This window comes from Triturus cristatus, chromosome 4_2 (assembly GCF_964204655.1).
Source record: "Triturus cristatus chromosome 4_2, aTriCri1.1, whole genome shotgun sequence".
NCBI lineage: Eukaryota > Metazoa > Chordata > Amphibia > Caudata > Salamandridae > Triturus > Triturus cristatus.
Window position 1 is genome coordinate 567,661,566 of NC_140586.1, and position 17,280 is coordinate 567,678,845.

A 17,280-nucleotide genomic window follows, 5' to 3' on the forward strand; every position below is an offset into this window, starting at 1 on the left:
GCCATTGTCTTCAAATAGAGTTCGGATAATAAATCAAAGTTCAGTGCTTAAGAAAATGACGGTGCGAGGAAGAATAATCCATTACTTTAATAGATCAATTTGAATCATCGTTAAAGCAGAACCTACATTATGTAAGGGATTTGCACATTTTAGGTCATCCGGTCAGGACGAACACTATAGAAACCACAATTGAACTAGTTGGTGAAAACAATCAGGGAGGCCACTGACGTTTCAATAAGTGGTCATAAAAATACTTTTTTTTTTTAATACTTTTGCACCATCATTGCAATCTCTTTCCACAAAGCTACACCTACACTGTATGACGTCTCCAAACTTTCCACAGGTATAATACAGTAGTGCAGCACATATGAACTAGTCATTCCAAGATGGAACAAAAAGTTCTTTAACTTGAGTAGTCTTTCCTCAATTTAAAACATACATCTTAACACATACAGTCTCTCGATGATGAAGAGGCAAACAAAAAAAAAAATCACAGCAATTGCTGTTGCGATGTTTTCGCTCATCATCCTTTACTTAACAAAATGTTTCAGTGGGACACAAATGTAAAAATGCTAAGGAGTCTTCATACTATTTTATATTTTACAACAATCCATGCAGGCGCTCCTCTTAAAATATTTCGACACTAAATATGTCAGGATGTAGCACGCTTCTTTAACTGATTCATTGCACAATGAACGGAGACATATACATTCTGTTCTTGAGTTTTCATGTAAACACTGTGCATATAAATCCTTATGATGTACAAAAGAATCGCAGCTGCCCCAAAATGCAAACCCCCGTACATTAATAGGCCAAGCACAGTCATGCCAATGTTACAGACGATCCCACTACACAAACAGTAGAATTCAAGGCATTTACGCCTCATAAAAAAATTAAATGTGGCAACAGCCTAATTAAAACATTTTAGTCATATGTACAGAATGTACATTTCAAAAAACACCTGAACAATAAAAATGCAAGAACAGCTGTCTCACCACGAATTAAACTAAAATAGTTTTGTTTTAATGAACAATGCATTAAAAGGAATTACAAAGGCACTTCCCTACACAAAATCTGAATTGAAAATCTGCAGGCTAGGAATGCAACTACTGCAAAGTAAATCGACTTTATGTGGAAGGGCAAGGATGGAATTATGAAGGTCGCAATCAAAAACATTTGGGATTCAATGTGATCCATTAATGAGCAGTCAGAATCTCGTCTTTGTGTCTATGCTGCTTTTCCTGGCTTCCTCTTTCCAGACTTCGACTCCTTCTGCGATCATGCTTATTTGAATGGTCCTTGCCATCACTGTGATCCCGTTTGTGAGACCGATCCTTGCTTCTACTCCGCTTATGAGGCCTTTCTTTGCTCTCACTATGTTCTCGTTTCCGGGACTTTTCAATAGTGTCAGTTCTGCCCCTACTTCCGCTCCTACTGTGCTTAGACCTCTCTCGATTGCCATTTTTATGCTTACTTGATTTTTCTTTGCTTCTACTTCTGCTATGCCTACTAGCATTCTTACTTGGGCTTCTGCTCTTCTGCTTTTTATCTCTACTTTTACTCCTACTGTGTCTTCTTTCTCTTCTTGTATCTTTTTTGTCATCTCGATGCTTCCTGTCATCTTTCTCCTCTTTATGTCGTCTCTCTTCACTTTTCTTCTCTTTTGACCTTTCATGCTCTCTTGATTTTTCGGTATCTCTTTCTCGCTCGTTTCCCTTTTCATAATCGCGGTCTCTACGCCTGCTTCTTTCATTTTCCTTCTCTTTATCACGGCGATCAAACTTTCGTTCATGACTGCGACTTCTGTGTTTCTCTCTGCTTCGGCTTCGCCTACGGTCCAACCCACGTTCAGCACTTCGGGAGTTTGGCTTATCTTTCGTTTCACGTTCTGCTCGCTGCCGTTCTCGCTCTCGTTCTAGTTCTTTATCAAAGCTAGTGGACCATCCATGTCCTTCACGATGGCGACTCCTACTTCTTGATTTTCTTGGAGACCTCTTAGGACTTAAAGACCTTTTCGGAGACCTATGACATCAAACAGAATAAAGAAATTCAGAAGCTGTGGACTGCAGTTAGAATACATAGGAAAAAGATACTCCACAGTTATTAATTTACCTTTCCTAGCGTAACATACTTTGGATTTTAAAAAAAATGGTGAAACGTTAATCTTTCCGATCCATCGATCAAGAACTCCTACCTGCAGAGTGCACAGTATTTAACCCTTCACCACAAGTTAGAAAGACAAGCCATAGGCAAAATGGGGATGCTGTTACATTTAAACTGTTGGTTTGTACCTAGTTCATCTATGCATGTACTCTCCCCCCCCTACACATGTGTTAAAAACACACATATACTCGTGCTACACCTCCCTCCCCCAACAGCATAAAAACAGGAAACCGAGACAGCATAAGCCCAACCAGTCTTGGAGTAATACAAATGCACATATTTCACGGTCAAAAGCAGGACTCTTTTTGGATGATGTATCAAGAGTCAATACTTACCAAACCCTGGTGGAGCAAGTTGTATTGAGAAATGGGCATGGCTTTAAAAGCATGCTCCCTTTACTCTAGTAGAAAAAGAAAGAAGGTGAAGTGGGATACTTCACATATTTGTCAAGAATGTTGTCAAATTTGACAATAGAGTTTTAAACCTGCTGCAATGTTTTTTTTTTAAAGGGGCAAGAAAACATCTTGATAAAATCAGACCATTCTGGAAACAAACTGTTTTAGGCTTCTCCCTTCAAAGATACCCAAATGGAGGGCCCTGCAGATAAAGATGATATCAAAGGTTTTCCACTGGTCGAGCAACATGTTACAAAAACGGACGAGGTGAATGCATATAAGTATCCTAGACAACATTTGAAATTAAATCTAAAGTGGAATGAACACTTTGATTCAATTAAAATTAGGTTCACATCAGCATTACGTGTAATGGTTACATTTATATAATAAATATTTTGGGCTTCTGCTGATTATGCAGCTCATTGCCTATAAAGGAAAGATTCCACTCATGAATCTCTATGTTTCCGAAGTGTTACATGTGAATTCATGAGTAACATGGGAATCATTACTTATCAACTGTATGAAGAGGTTATTAAATGTGGCCCCTGGAACCATGCTTCAGGTCTTTAGAGGCAAACTGAATATCCCCTCCTGGTCGGATACGGCAGGGGTATATATGCTATGATTTTTAAAAACCTCACTAAAAAGGACTACATATTGGTGTTGGAAGGACACCTTAACGAGTGAAAACATTTGTGCAAAGAACAGTGTATGCCGTGTAAAGTACATGGAGGGGGCTGACCAAGCTTCTGACCTAGTCAGAGGCTCTCTGGTCAGTGGCCCTCCGCCCGTGCACAGTGCCGGAGGCTATTGTTATGCACAGAACACAGTCAAATTAGTGAAATAAGCACCGAGGGCCTACTACAATCTAAAGAAGCCTTGAATCGATTTGCCTTAAATATTTCTAGTTATAATTAAAAAAAATCTTTAATTAGCAAATAAACTTTCAATTTCTTTTATAATGGGAATTTAAGGAAATGACAATATGTTTCACTATAGTGTGAGATTATGCAGCCATTACCTAAGAATAGAGGTTTCAAAATTTAGATTACAATGTATCCACTATTTCCTATACCGGATATAGCTTGCAAATGAATGGTGGAAAGTGTACATGTACGCTTGGTGATAAATGAACAAGCATTTATGTACTAGATTGTGTCCTATGCAAAAAATGTTTTGACAGCCATTGTTTAAGGTATACTGACAGACAGCATAAATTCCTCTTGTTCACTCAGCCACAATGACATTCATACAAGTGAACTTATTTAAAAAAAAAAAAAATCAAGCTATTATAAACTTAATCACAGTAAAGGTTTCAAAGGAAACAAATACTTTACCTGTCGATGTAGTTTTGCAACTTGAAGAATTTTCTGGATTCACATGCTGAGCATTATTCCGCCATCTAGTGGTTGGGTCCCACCTTTGGCTGCCATCTTCGGATTCTGTTTTTTTTCCCCTCCTATTGTCATCTTACTTAGCGGAGGAGGGTGGGTTCGCTAGTGAATCCACAAAATTCTCCAAGCAGCAAAACTACACCGACAGGTAAGAAACTATTCGTTTTGCAGTGTGAATCTTTTCTGGATTCACATGTTGTGCATAGACTTTGAAGCGGTTTGCTAGTCTTGTGGTGGCTGGGTGGAAGATGAACTTTGGTTCGTAAATAGATGTTGTACGATCTTTTGTCCTAGTTGTGCTTCTTTGTTCATTTGAATGTCCACACAGTAATGCTTTATGAATGTGTGCACTGAAGACCATGTTGTAGCCATGCAGATGTCTTGAATTGTAGCTAGAAATGCAATAGTTGCTCTTTTCTTTCTGGTTGAATGTGCCCGCGGGGCACCTTGTAGGGTTTGTCCTTATCTGTGGCATAATTGTATGGCTTGCGCTATCCATCTTGCAATAGTGTTTTTGATTACTGGTCTTCTCAGAAAACTGTTTGCAAAGGATACAAATTACTGTTCTGTTTTCCTGTATTCCTTAGTTCTTTCAATGTAGTACATGACTGCTCTACTTGCGTCAAGTGTGTGCAAAGCTTTTTCAGCTTTGGTCTTTGGATTTTGAAAGAAACTTGGTATATTTAGACTCTGATTTATGTGGAATTTTGATCCTACCTTTGGTATGAATTGAGGATCTCTCCTCATGCCAATCCTGTTACTATGTATTTGGAAGTAAGGTTCCTGTAGTATTAGTGTCTGCAGTTTGCCAAGGGATGTTATTACCACTAAAAAGGCAGTCTTAAGCGTGAGCATTTGTGGCGTTGCTTTGTGTAGTGGTTCGAATGGTGCTTTCATCATCTGTGCTAGAACTACGCTCAGGTTCCATTGGTTCTGGCACCATTTTTGGAGGTGCAATTCTTTTTGGCCCTTCTAGGAACCTTTTGACTACATATGAAGTGAAGAAACTTTTCCCGGTTTCGCCTCTTGTATACGCTAAAATTGCTGCTAAGTGTACTTTTAGTGATGTATAGAATAATTTACATTGTAGTAAATGTGTAAAGTACTTTAGCATAGTCCTTTCTTTAGTAATCTACTTTGAAGTAAGTTTTTTAAGGCACCATTGTGTACATCTTTTCCATTTAGCTGTATAACATTTTCTTGTTGTTTGTTTCTTAGCTTCTCTTAGAACAGCCATTGTGCTTTCTGGTAGTTTGAGATGTGCGAATTCTAAGTCCTCCGGAGCAATGCCGCTAGGCCTAAGCTCTCTGGTTCTGGGTTTAGTACTTTTCCGTTTTGCATTGTTAGCAAATCCTTTTTTGGAAGATTTGCCTTCTTCCTTGAGACATCTCCATTATTTCTGAGAACCAAGTTTGTCTAGCCCACTGTGGTGCGGTGAGAATCATTGTCATTTTGCTGATTCTGCAATTGCTGATCACCTTGTTCAGTAACTGTATTGGGGGGATAGCGTAATCAAATAACCCTGACCAGTCTATGCATAGCGCATTCCCTAGGGACTGTCTGCAAAGTCGCCTGGATACGAAGTTTGGCATTTTGCTTTGTCGGGTGTTGCAAATGGGTCTATTTGGGGTGTCCCCCATTTCCTGAAAATCTTTTGCAGTTCTGTCCGATTTAGTTCCCACTCGTGGGATGATGTGGTTTGTCTGCTCAGTCTGTCTGCTTCTATAGTGTCTTTACCTGGTAGGTGTATTGCTATTATGTCTATTCCCCTTGGGATTGCCCATCTCCAAATCTCTTGAGCTAGCGTCGTGTTACAGACTGAGTTCCTCCTTGTTTGTTTATGTAAAAAACTGTTGTGTTGTCTGTTTGTATCAACACCCTTTTCCCGTACATCTCTTTCTGAAAGACCTTTAAATCTAAGAATACTGTTTTAGCTCCAAGATGTTGAAGTGTTTAACTGCATCCTGCTGTGTCCACAATCCCCTCACTTTTAGGTTGTTGATGTGTGCTCCCCACCCTATCAGTGATGCATCTGTTATGGTCCCTGTTGGAGGTGGTGGTGGTGTGAAAAGCCTGCCATGTGCTATGTTTGTTTAGTTCCACAATGCCATCTCCTGATGAACTGTGTGACAACAACTAGATCCTCCCAACTCCCTGTTGCCTGTGACCATTGTGTCTGGAGCCATTCCTGAAACTGTATCATGTGTAGTCGAATGTTGGGAATTAAATGAATGCATGAGGCAATCATTCCTAGTAATTTCACCACTGTCCTCACTGCCAGATGATGCCCCTTCTGGTATAGAGGAGTCTCCTTCAATAAGGCTGATCTCCTTTTCTCACATGGGAATGCTCTCCCTAACACTGTATTTATCTCTGCGCCTAAGAACACCTTTATGAGTTCTGGCTCTGGTGAGGATTTCTCCCAATGTATGGAGAACTCCAGTTGAACTAGTGTCTATCACCTGTCGTATATGCTGTTTGCACAGACTAAGAGTTTGCTCTTACTAACCAGTCGTCCAAGTAGGGGTAAACATGAATTCCCTGCCTTCGGAGATGTGCTGCTAGGCCCTCTGTAAACACTCATGGTGCAGATTTTAGACCGAAAGCCAGTACTTTGAATTTGTGGTGTCTTTTGTTCACCACAAATCTTAACAGCCTCTTGTGTCTTTTGTTCATGCGGGATGTGTAAGTATACATCCTTCAAGTCTATTGTGGCCATGTAATCTCCTTGCAAATGAGGTAGCACCTATTGCAGTGTAGTCATTTTTGAATCTTTGTGTCTTTATACATTTTTTAGAAACCTTAGATCTATTACTGGTTGTACTGTTTCATCTACTTTTGGAACTAGGAAGTATCTTGCTCTATTGCATGTTTCCCCTGAAGTTCCTGCACCTCTTTGACAATGGTGAGATAATTCTGCTTTTGAATGCATCTTTTGCTTTGGTCTCCTGTTTGGAGGTTTTGTTAGCTCTACGCAGTAACCGTACTGTATTATGTTTAAAAGCCATTTGTCTGTGGCTATTTCCTTCCATTTTTGCAGGAAAAATCTTAGTCTGCCTCCTACTGGAGCGGTATGTTGGAGTAACTGTAAACTGACAGGTTTTTGTATATGTTTTTCTGTGTGTACCCTCACTGCTGTTCTTCGGGAGTACCTTTTTTTGAGCACAGTCACTTAGTAGAGGTTTGTTGTCCACCTCTTTGTGGCTGTCCTCTGCCACGTGGACACCCTTGAAAGGATTGCCTTTCTTGTTGGTATTGCCAGCTCTGCTGCTGTCCTGGCTGCTGACCCTGGCTTGCCCCTTGGTACGTTTGCTGGTAACTTTGATGTGAGGTAGCTGGTTGGTGTGTACCTCTCCCTGCTGGTCTCCTTGATGGTGTGCCTCTACGCATGCCTCTGAATTGAAGAGCACCCATGGATCTAGCGGTCTCATTTTCCTTTATAATTGAGTTTTTCATCAACCACACTTCTAAACAGTTGTTCTCCGTTCAATGGCGAGTTAATTACGTTACTTTGCACCTCTGGCTTGAAGCCTGATATTCTCAGCCATGGTTGCCTTCTTTCTGTGATACCACTCATCATTTGTCTGCTTGATGTTTCTGCAGCATCTAGGGCTGATTTTAAACATGTATTCACAATGTTTTTACCCTCTTCTACCAAGTGGCTAGCTCTTTTTTGGAATTGTTCAGGTAGATTCTTTAACAATTCTCCTACCTCCTCCCAATGTTGATAAGCATGTCTGTTTAGCAATGCATTGGAATTAGCTATGCCCCATTGATTTGCTGCACTTCTTTCTACCTTCCTCCCTACAAGGTCCATCCTCTTGCTTTCTTTGTCTGGGGGTGGTCCCACTGTTGGTACATTTGCTCTTTTCCGTGCTGTGGAAGTAATACAGTCAACTGGTACAGACCCTCTGATGTATATAGGGTCCTCAGAGGAGTGCTTATATTTCTGGTCTGCTCTTGGTGTGATAGCCTTGCCTGTTGCGGGCTCCTTGAATGCCTCTTTTCCCTGGTCCAGTACACTTAGCAGCATTGGAAGGAATTGATTTGATTGTGTTGGCATCAAAGTCTCGAATAAAAAACATGATTACTTTTTTTCTTCCTCCAGCTGAACTCCATAAGTTTCTAATCACCTGGTTATACATGCCAATGTCATCTGGGGGTGATGGCCTCAAAGGATATGTTTCTACAGCCTCCTCAGGTGATTCTGTGTTCATATCATGCCATTGGAGGTCTTGATTCTCAGAGACTGCGGATTCGGCATGTGATTGTTCATTTTCGACGTCTTCACCGAAGAAGAATGATTCTTCCTCGGATTCTTCAATCGGCTCAGGTGTTGTCGGTGCTATTAGCTTCGACGGCCTTTTTGCCTTCAGTACTTGTTGTTTTCTGCGGTATCTTGAATTGTTTCAAGCTTTCGTCTTAGTCTTTTTTACATTGTAAAATATTATCCATTTCGGCTTCAAGCCTCTTCCTTTTCTCCATCTCGGGCGCTTGTGTTTCGGCGTTAGGACTTTCAGCTTTTCGCTTCGTGCTCGTTGGAGCCAATCCGGTCGTCGACACTTGCTTGGATTCTGAGGCATCCTTTTCTAGTCTGTCCTTCGACGTCTCTCTTTGAGGGTCCTTGCCGTTCCAGAGTCCTTATTCAAGGATGCTACTGTGTGTTTTTGCTTGGATGCCGCGTGCTTAGACGCCGAGGCTCCCTTTGAAAGTCTAGAGTCTGATTTTCTAGTTTTTTTTTCAAGGTAGACTAGTCTTACCTCCTTCAAAGTCTTCTTCTCAACCTCCACGACCGAAACATCTGTCCTTGTCGCCTTCTAGCCCTTCGGCCTTGCATGTTGTAGTTGGCTCGTCGCGGCCTTTCTTTCACCCTCAACGTCTTCGGGGTGACGACGGAGCACATGTTATAGGCCTCGCTTCGATGATCCAGTGGTAGGAAAAGGTTGCAGACCAGATGCTGATCCTTATGAGCGTACCTGTGGCGACAGTTCTTGCAAAACTTGAACTGTGTCTTGTCCATTACCGCGCACAGGGAGCCCCCTGCATGCGCATTCTCCGATCATTGTCGAAGTTTTGTTTTTTCACCTTTCGTTGATCTCCAGTCGATTTGTATTGAAACTTGAAAGTAAACTTTCTACTGTTATTCTTGAGTATTTTCCTTATTTTCGTCGATCCTTCTCTCCAATCTTGGGAGCTCCTTCCGTATTGATCCAGACCTAACGGCGGAAGGCAAAATGGTACTTACCAGTATGCATCTGTTCTTGGCATGTAGAGCTGCAGATCTACACACTGTGCATAGATCGCCAGCTGGTGTTGGGCCCGGATGTTTGCAGTTGTTTTTCCTCTTGGAAAGTCTTTGGAAGTCACGAGGTATGTGACTCCTCCCTTGGATCGTATTGCGCATGGGCTTCGGATCCATCCTCAAGATTGTTTTTTGCCAACAGGGAATGATGGAGCATAGTAATAAACAGTGAAGATGCCCATGTGTGTTGTATCTAAATAAGATAAACTGGAATAGATAAAGGTAGCCAGGGAGGCGGGTGGGCGTGTGTAGATCTGCAGCTCTACATGCCAAGAACAGATGCATACTGGTAAGTAGCATTTGCCGTTCGAGGCATATGAGCTGCAGATTACATACTGTGCATAGATTATATAGCAGTACCCATCCTTAGCGGCGACCACCAGTATCTGGTGCAGTGGCTTGAAACAATGTTTTGAGTACAGCCTGGTCCACAATAGCTTGTTGCTTAGTTTGCACATCTACACAATAGTGTTTAGTGAAAGTGTGCGGTGTTGACCATGTAGCTGCTTTGCAGATATCATCTAAGGGGATGTTCCCCAAGAATGCCATGGAAGCCTCTATCTTACGTGTAGAGTGGGCTTTAGGGGGAACAGATAGCGTTCGTTTTGCCTTGTGGTAGCAAATCTAAATGCATTTGACAATACACCTAGCTATCCCAGATTTGGAGATGAGGTTGCCTTTATGTGGTGGTGAGAAGGAAACGAACAGTTGTTTTGTCTTACGAAAGGGTTGTGTTCTCTCGATGTAGTAGAGTAAGGCTCGTTTGACATCTAATGTGTGGAGAGCACTTTCTGCAACGGTTTGTGGTTGCGAGAAGAATACGGGTAGTTCCACAGATTGGTTTAGGTGAAAGGAAGAAATGACTTTAGGGAGGAATTTTGGATTCGTTGGAGAACCGCCTTGTTATGGTGCATTTGCAGAAAGGGTTCTTGAATGGTGAGTGCTTGTATCTCGTTGACCCTTCTGAGAGAAGTGATGGCTACAAGAAAAGCAGTTTCCATGTTAGGAATTGAAGTTCACATTTGTGTAGAGGTTCAAAGAGAGGCCTCATTAGTCTTGTGAGAACGATGTTTAGGTTCCACACAGGTGAGGGTGGCACTCTGGGGGGAATTATTCTTTTGAGGCCTTCCATGAAGGCTTTTAAGGCAGGTACTCTAAAGAGTGATAGATGTTGCCTGTTTTGTAGATAAGCTGCTATGGCCGCAAGGTGCAGTCTAATAGACGTGTAGGCTAGGTTGCATCTTAGTAGGTGTAGTAAATAGCCTATGATGTGTTGAATGGACACATCTAGGGGATTGAAGTTATTGTTGTGACAATAGATCACAAAACGTTTCCACTTGGCTGAGTAGCAAGCTCTAGTGGTAGGTCGTCTAGCTTCTTTAATGACGTTCATACAGTCAGGGGTAAGATTAAGATAACCGAATTCTAAGATTTCAGGAGCCATATCGAAAGGTTGAGCTGAGCTGGGTCCGGGTGCCTGATCTCTCCATGGTTCTGGGATAAGAGGCGTGGAGAGAGGTGTAACTTTTGGTGCGGTACTACAGATAGTTCCAGCAGTGTGGTGTCAAGTTGGAGCTACTAGGATGAGAGTGAGGGAGTGCTGCTGTAGTTTGCGCACCACATATGGAATGAGTGGGAGAGGCGGAAAGGCGTACGCAAATCTGCCTGACCAGTTCATCCATATCGCATTGCCATTGGACAATGGGTGTGGATACCTGGCGGCGAAGTTTGGGCATTTGGCGTTTTCATGGGTGGCGAAGAGGTCTATCTGTGGATGCCCCCACATTTGAAAGTAAGGGTGAAGAACTTGTGGATGGAGTTCCCACTCGTGGATCTGTTGTGTTTGTTTGCTCAGCAGATCGGCCATAGTGTTTTGGACTCCTGGGACACGTTGGGCTAGGAGAAAGATGTTTTGGGGTATGGCCCACCTCCATATGCTTTGTGCTAGGTGAGAGAGCTGCGGAGAGTGTGTGCAGCCTTGTTTCTGTATATAGTACATGGCTGTCATGTTGTCCGTGCGGACTAGGACGGCCTTGCCCGAGACTTGTGTTTGCAAGGCCTTTAGGGCTAAGAATATGGCTAGTAACTCCAGATGGTTGACGTGGAGTAACTTTTGTTGAGGTGTCCACCTGCCCTGCATGGTGTGATGTAGTAGGTGAGCTCCCCAGCCAGAGAGCGATGTGTCCGCTGTGAGTACTATCTTAGGAATCCGCTCCAGGAACGGTCGCCCTTCGGAAAGGTTTTTGGTGGTCCACCACTGCAGAGCGCGATGGGCACGACCGTCTACCAACACCAGATCTGTCAATTGACCCTAGGCCTGGTTCCATTGGCGTGCTAAGCACTCTTGGAGATGACGCATCTGGAGTCTTGCGTGAGGTACTATGAATATGCAAGAGGCCATCATTCCTATAAGTTGCATGAACACTCGAGCTGGAAGAGTGTTCCGGTTGAACTTTGGCGCTTAGAGCCTGAATGCTTGCTATCGTGGCAGGACTGGGATAGGCTAGCGCTTTTGAGGTGTCTATGGTGGCACCGAGGTATTGTTTTACGTGGGACGGTTGCAGATGGGACTTTGCGTGGTTTACTGTGAAGCCCAGTTTGTGAAGTAGTTGGATAGTGGCGTGAGTGTGATGTACACACTGGTTGTATGAGCTGGCTTTTATGAGCCAGTCGTCTAGGTATGGGAAGACGTGGATGTGTTGTCTTCGCAGGTGTGCTGCCACTACCGCTAGGCACTTGGTAAACACCCGTGGTGCTGTGGTGACTCCGAATGGGAGTACTTTGAATTGATAGTGTTGACCGTCGACTACAAATCTGAGAAACTTCCTGTGAGCGGGGTGAACAGGAATGTGGAAATAGGCGTCCTTGAGGTCTAGGGTGGCAAGGAAGTCGTTCTGGGAGAGTAGGGGGGGGGGGGGGGGGGGAGTACCTGCTGGAGTGTGACCATGTGGAAATGGTCTGAGTATATAGTGGTTTAGGGGTCTGAGGTCTAGTGTCGTCCCTTTTTGGTATGAGAAAATATAGGGAGTAAACTCCCATGTTTTGTTGGTGGGCAGGAACTGGTTCTATTGCACTCTTTTGTAGGAGGGAGATTACCTCCTGCTTTAGAAGTGACAAATGTTTGTGACATTGGTCGCTGTTTGGGTGGTATGTTTGGGGGGGGGGGGTGTAGATGTTGGTTCGAGGCAGTAGCCTGACCGAATTATCTGTGTCACCCATTTGTCTGAGGTGATGGTAGTCCAGACAGGAAGGAAATTGTGGAGTCTGCCCCTGACCGGAGTGGGATGGTCTGGGGGGGAGTGGAGGGAAGTCATTGGGCGGGGGTGGAGGCAGAGCGGGAGATGTTAGTTTTCCCTCTGCCTTTATTGTTGTTACCCCTGTAGCCGCCTCTCTGGTAACCCCTAGTGAAGGTGGATTGGGTAGGGGCCTTATAGGAAGTGGATGCGCTGGAGGAGTAGCCTCTGGAGTTGCTTCTAAAGGAAGAGGGGCGAAAGGAGCGCCTGGGAGCTTGCAACTGCAAGGCTCCCACAGATTTTGCCGTGTCGGTGTCCTTTTTCATTCTTTCAACGTCGACGTAGGGGCCAAACAGATGTTGCTCGTCAAAGGGGTGGTTGAGGATGGAACTCTGCACCTCGGGTTTGAAACCTGAAATTCGTAGCCAGGCATGCCTACGCAGGAGGACGCTGGTGTTAATTGCCCTTGAGGCGGTGTCAGCTACATCGAGGGCACCTGGAATGGAGGTGTTGGTGATGATTTTGCCCTCCTGGATTAGCTCGTTGGCCCTATTTTTGTATTGGTCAGGAAGGTGTTGCATTATGGGTTCCAGTTCATCATAATGTGCCCCGTCATATCTTTCTAAAAGCGCTTGTGTGTTTGCAATGCGCCATATGTTGACAGCCTGTGATGCAGTTCGCTTGCCAGAGGCGTCCAGGAGTTTGGACTCCTTATCGGGTAGTGGAGCCTTGCCTGATACCTGGGAGTTTGCACGCTTCCTCACATTGGAGACTACTAGGGAGTCTAGTGGTGCGGGGCCTCTGATGTAGGTGGGGTCTGTAGGGGCGGCCTCATATTTCTTTTCAATGCGAGGGTTGATGACCCTGGCTGGGTCTTTAAAGACCTCCGTTGCATGCTTTAAGCATGGGTAGAATGGAAGTAGCCCTCTGTGTAGTGTCAAAAGTATCTAGGAGGAAGTCCTCTTCCACGGGGTCTGTATGGAGATCAACTCCGTGGTAGTGTGCAGCCCTATGGAGCAGTTGGTTAAACCCCATTGTGTCTTCAGGGGGGGATGGTCTTGAAGGGTAAAGGTCATCCTGCGGGACGTTAGGGATGTTTTAGTCGTCCCATGTGTCTGGGGAGCCTGTAGGAGTGGGGTCCCCTGTGGGCTGGTTATCCGGCCCATCCCTGTGTCGTCGTAGACGTCATCATCCTCATCAGGAGAGGGTGTGGGAGAATGATGAGTTGGGGGGAGGTGGAGGAGGAGGAGGAGGAGGAGGTAAAGGCAGTCTCAAAGGGGAGGTAGCAAAGTCTCTTCTCTTTGGAGGTGGAGCAGGCTTGTCCCGCGGTCTCTTTTTGATGCTGAGCATCAAACGTCCAGTTTCAGGGTCCTTCACAAGTGTTTTTTGTAATGGATCTGGCCAAAATAGTTCATCTGTGGGGGGCCGATCCTTCGGTGCCGGAGCCGTAGGTTTCTTAGGCTTCGGCTCTGCATCGGTTTGTTGTTTTGAACCATGGGCTTTCGAAATGTCTGTTTGTTTCCTCGGTTCCGAGATGACTTTCGGCTTCGAGGTGTGGGTTTCGAGGTCCTTTGGTTTTTTGCTCGGCTCCGGAGATGGTGTCGGTACTGAGGAGCTAGTGCCAGTCTTCGGCGCCGAGTGCTTCGGGGTGGAGCTCGGCATGGAGGAGGCAGTCTTCTTTTTCAGTGCTGGTGCCGTGGAGTGTTTCTCGGCACCGACGGCAGGCTGGCTCGAGCCGCCGGAAGGCTTGATGGGCTTCTTAACCAGACCCGAAGGTGAGGTATGGGAAGCAGTGTCTTTGGCCGTGCCTAGGCCGAAGGCGTGACCGAAGCCTTTTCGATGTCGTCGAGGGTGGGGGTCGATGTTAGTACTCACGCCACTCTTTGCCGGAGTGATGTCCTCGACATCAGAGTCGTCTGCTTCGGAGGCGCTGACGAGGCCCTCTTCGGTGTGCTGCTCTTCCGGAACAATAGACGCCTTCTCCGAAGATGTCGTCGGGGATCGAAGTCGACGAGTGAGCCATTGTTCTCCTCGCTCGTCGGTCCCGAATAGTCTTCTTGGAACGGAAGGATTTGGGAGCCGGACAGTCTCTTGCCTCGTGTTCTGGGGAGAGGCAGAGGTTGCACACCTCATGTAGATCGGTGTGGGGAAATTTTGACCCACATTGAGGACATTTTTTGAATGGCGTCCTTTCCATCAGCAGGACAGGAGGCCAGGTAGGCCCGAAGGCCTTCGTCGACGGCCGGGATCGAAGACTTCGAATGATGAGTCGCGTCGAGTGTGGAGATCGCGATCGAAACAATACCGCGGAAATGGAAAGGATTGCGCGCCGATCAGAAGAGCTGAAACGGTTCGGAACCGGAGCGCAAAGAACACATCCGAGCCCGATGGCGGAAAAAAAAACAATCTGAGGATGGAGACGAAGCCCATGCGCAATATGATCTAAAGGAGGAGTCGCATACCTTGTGACTTCCAAAGACTTTCCAAGTGGAAAAACAACTGCAAACATCCGGGCCCAACACCAGATGGCGATCTATGCAGTGTGTAATCTGCACCTCATATGCCTCGAACATTCTAAGTCCTCTGGAGCCAAGCTGCCAGGCTTAGGCTCTCTGGTTCTGGGTGTAGCACCATTCCGTTTTGCAGAGTTAGGAGGTCCTTCCTGTTAGGGAACTCGTGCCTTGTGACATTTCCATTATCTGTGAGAACCAGGTGCTATGAGGATCAGTGTCACGCGGCTGATCCTGCACTTGAGTACCTTGTGCAGCAGTGGTATCGGGAGGAGAGAAGCGTAAGCAAATGTCGCTGACCAGTCTATCCATAGCGCATTCCCTAGGGACTGTGTGCATGGTTGTCTGGATGCGCAGTGTTGGGATTTTGCATTTTGGGGTGTAGCAAATAGGTCGATTTGCGGAGTCCCCCACTTTTTGAAGATTTTCAGAATTTGATTGATTCATCTCCCATTCGTTGGATGCTGATGTTTGTCTGCTCAATCTGTGCTTCTACATGGTCCTTCCCTGGAAAATGAATTGCTAGTAAGTCTATGTTCCTTGGAATATCCCATCTCCATAGCTCCTGGGCTAGGGTTGACAGTGTTAATGACTGTGCTACTCCTTGTTTGTTGATGTAAAACATTGTGGTTGTATTGTCTGTTTGGATCAACACCCTCTTTCCGTAAAGCTCCTTCTGAAAGGCTTTTAAGGCTAGGAACACTGTTTTTAATTCCAGGAAGTTGATGTGCTGTATCGAATCCTGCTGGGTCCATAAACCCCTCACCCTGAGGTTGTTCATGTGGGCTCCCCGCCCCAGCTGGGAAGCGTCTGTTGTAATGGTCACTGTAGTAGTTGGATGTGTGGAAGGTCTCCCCTATGTTATTTTCTTCCTGTTCCACCATGTCATCTCCTGAAGAACTGTGTGTGACAACCACTAGATCCTCCCAACTCCCTGTTGCCTGTGACCATTGTTGTTGAATCCATTCTTGGAATGGTCTCATGTGCAGTCGAATGTTTGCACCTAGATGAATGCATGAAGCCATCATCCCTAGTAGTTTCCCCACTGTCTTAACTATCAGAGCTTGCCCCTTGCGGTATAGATGTGTCTCCTTCAGTATTGCTACTGTTCTCTTTGTGCTTGGGAACACCTTCCCTAATGTGTCGATTTCTTCCCCGAAGAATAACTTCACCTGTTCTGGTGTTATTGATGACTTTTCCCCAATGTATTGAGAAACCGAGCTGGAACAAAGTCCCTATGACCCTTTGTATGTGCGGTTTGCAAAGGTTGTATGTGCTTGCTCTTACTAACCAATCGTCTAGGTATGGGTAAACGTGCATTCCTTGCCTTCTTAGGTGGGCTGCTACTGCTGCTAAGCATTTTGTGAACACTCTTGGTGCCGACTTGAGTCTGAACGCTAGCACCGTGAATTGGTAGTGCGTTTAGTTGATTACAAATCTGAATAGGTTTATGTGTCTGTTGTTCATGGGGATGTGCAAGTAATAGTCCTTTAGATCTATAGTTGCCATGTAGTCCCCTACCTGTATCTGAGGTATTGCTTCTTGATAGGATGTCATTTTGAATTTGAGTCTTTATGAACTTGTTTAGGAACCCTAAGTCTAGTATAGGTCTTAGTGTTCCGTCCACCTTTTGTATGAGGAAGTACGTTGAATACACACCCTTGTGCTTTTCCTTGTAAGTTCTTCAGCTTCTTCGAGCAAATGACAGTTCTCTTTTTGAATGAACCTTGTTCTTTGGTTTCCTGCATGGTGGTTGTCTTGCCAGTTCTATGCAGTAACCGTATCGTATTACGTTTAATATCCATTTGTCGGATGTAATCCTCTTCCACTCCTGGAAGAAGTTTGCCATTCTGCCTCCCACTGGTGTTGCATGTTGGAGGTATTCCTTGTTGTTTGGGACCTGATGTTTTTGTATGTCTATTTGTTGTTGCGCCCTCTGAGATCTTTTTAGTGTGCGCGCCAAGGTTGTAGTGCAGTCACTTGGAGGTGGGTTGCTGTCCCCCTCTTTGCTGTTGGCCTCTCCCTCGAGTGCGCCCTCAAAAGGACTGCCTCCCCTGTTGGTATTGCCAACCTTCTTGTTGTTGACCTGGTTGTTGACCCTGTTGCTGACCCTGGTTCCCTCCTTGGTAACCTTGTTGAAAGGTCTGGTGTGAGGCTACTGGCTACTTCTCTGCCTGTTGGCCTACGCGATGGTGTCCCCCTACGCATACCTCTGAATTGTAGTGCCCCCATGGACCTTGCAGTTAAATTTTCTTTCTTCAGCTGTGTTAGCTTGTCGTTCGC

The 17,280-nt window shown here is 45.1% G+C and overlaps 1 protein-coding gene across 4 annotated transcripts in view; it reads right to left on the reverse strand.

The window, feature by feature from the left end:
- Positions 1–72: 72 nt before the first annotated feature.
- PRPF38B (pre-mRNA processing factor 38B) overlaps positions 73–17,280 on the reverse strand; it is a 90,672-nt gene continuing 73,464 nt past the window's right edge. For all 4 annotated transcript variants that reach the window (XM_085602224.1, XM_085602226.1, XM_085602227.1 and 1 more), the window contains one exon: positions 73–2,022. In XM_085602224.1, coding sequence (XP_085458350.1) covers positions 1,197–2,022 — 826 coding nt within the window. In that variant the 3' untranslated portion in view covers positions 73–1,196. The remainder of the gene's footprint in view (positions 2,023–17,280) is intronic.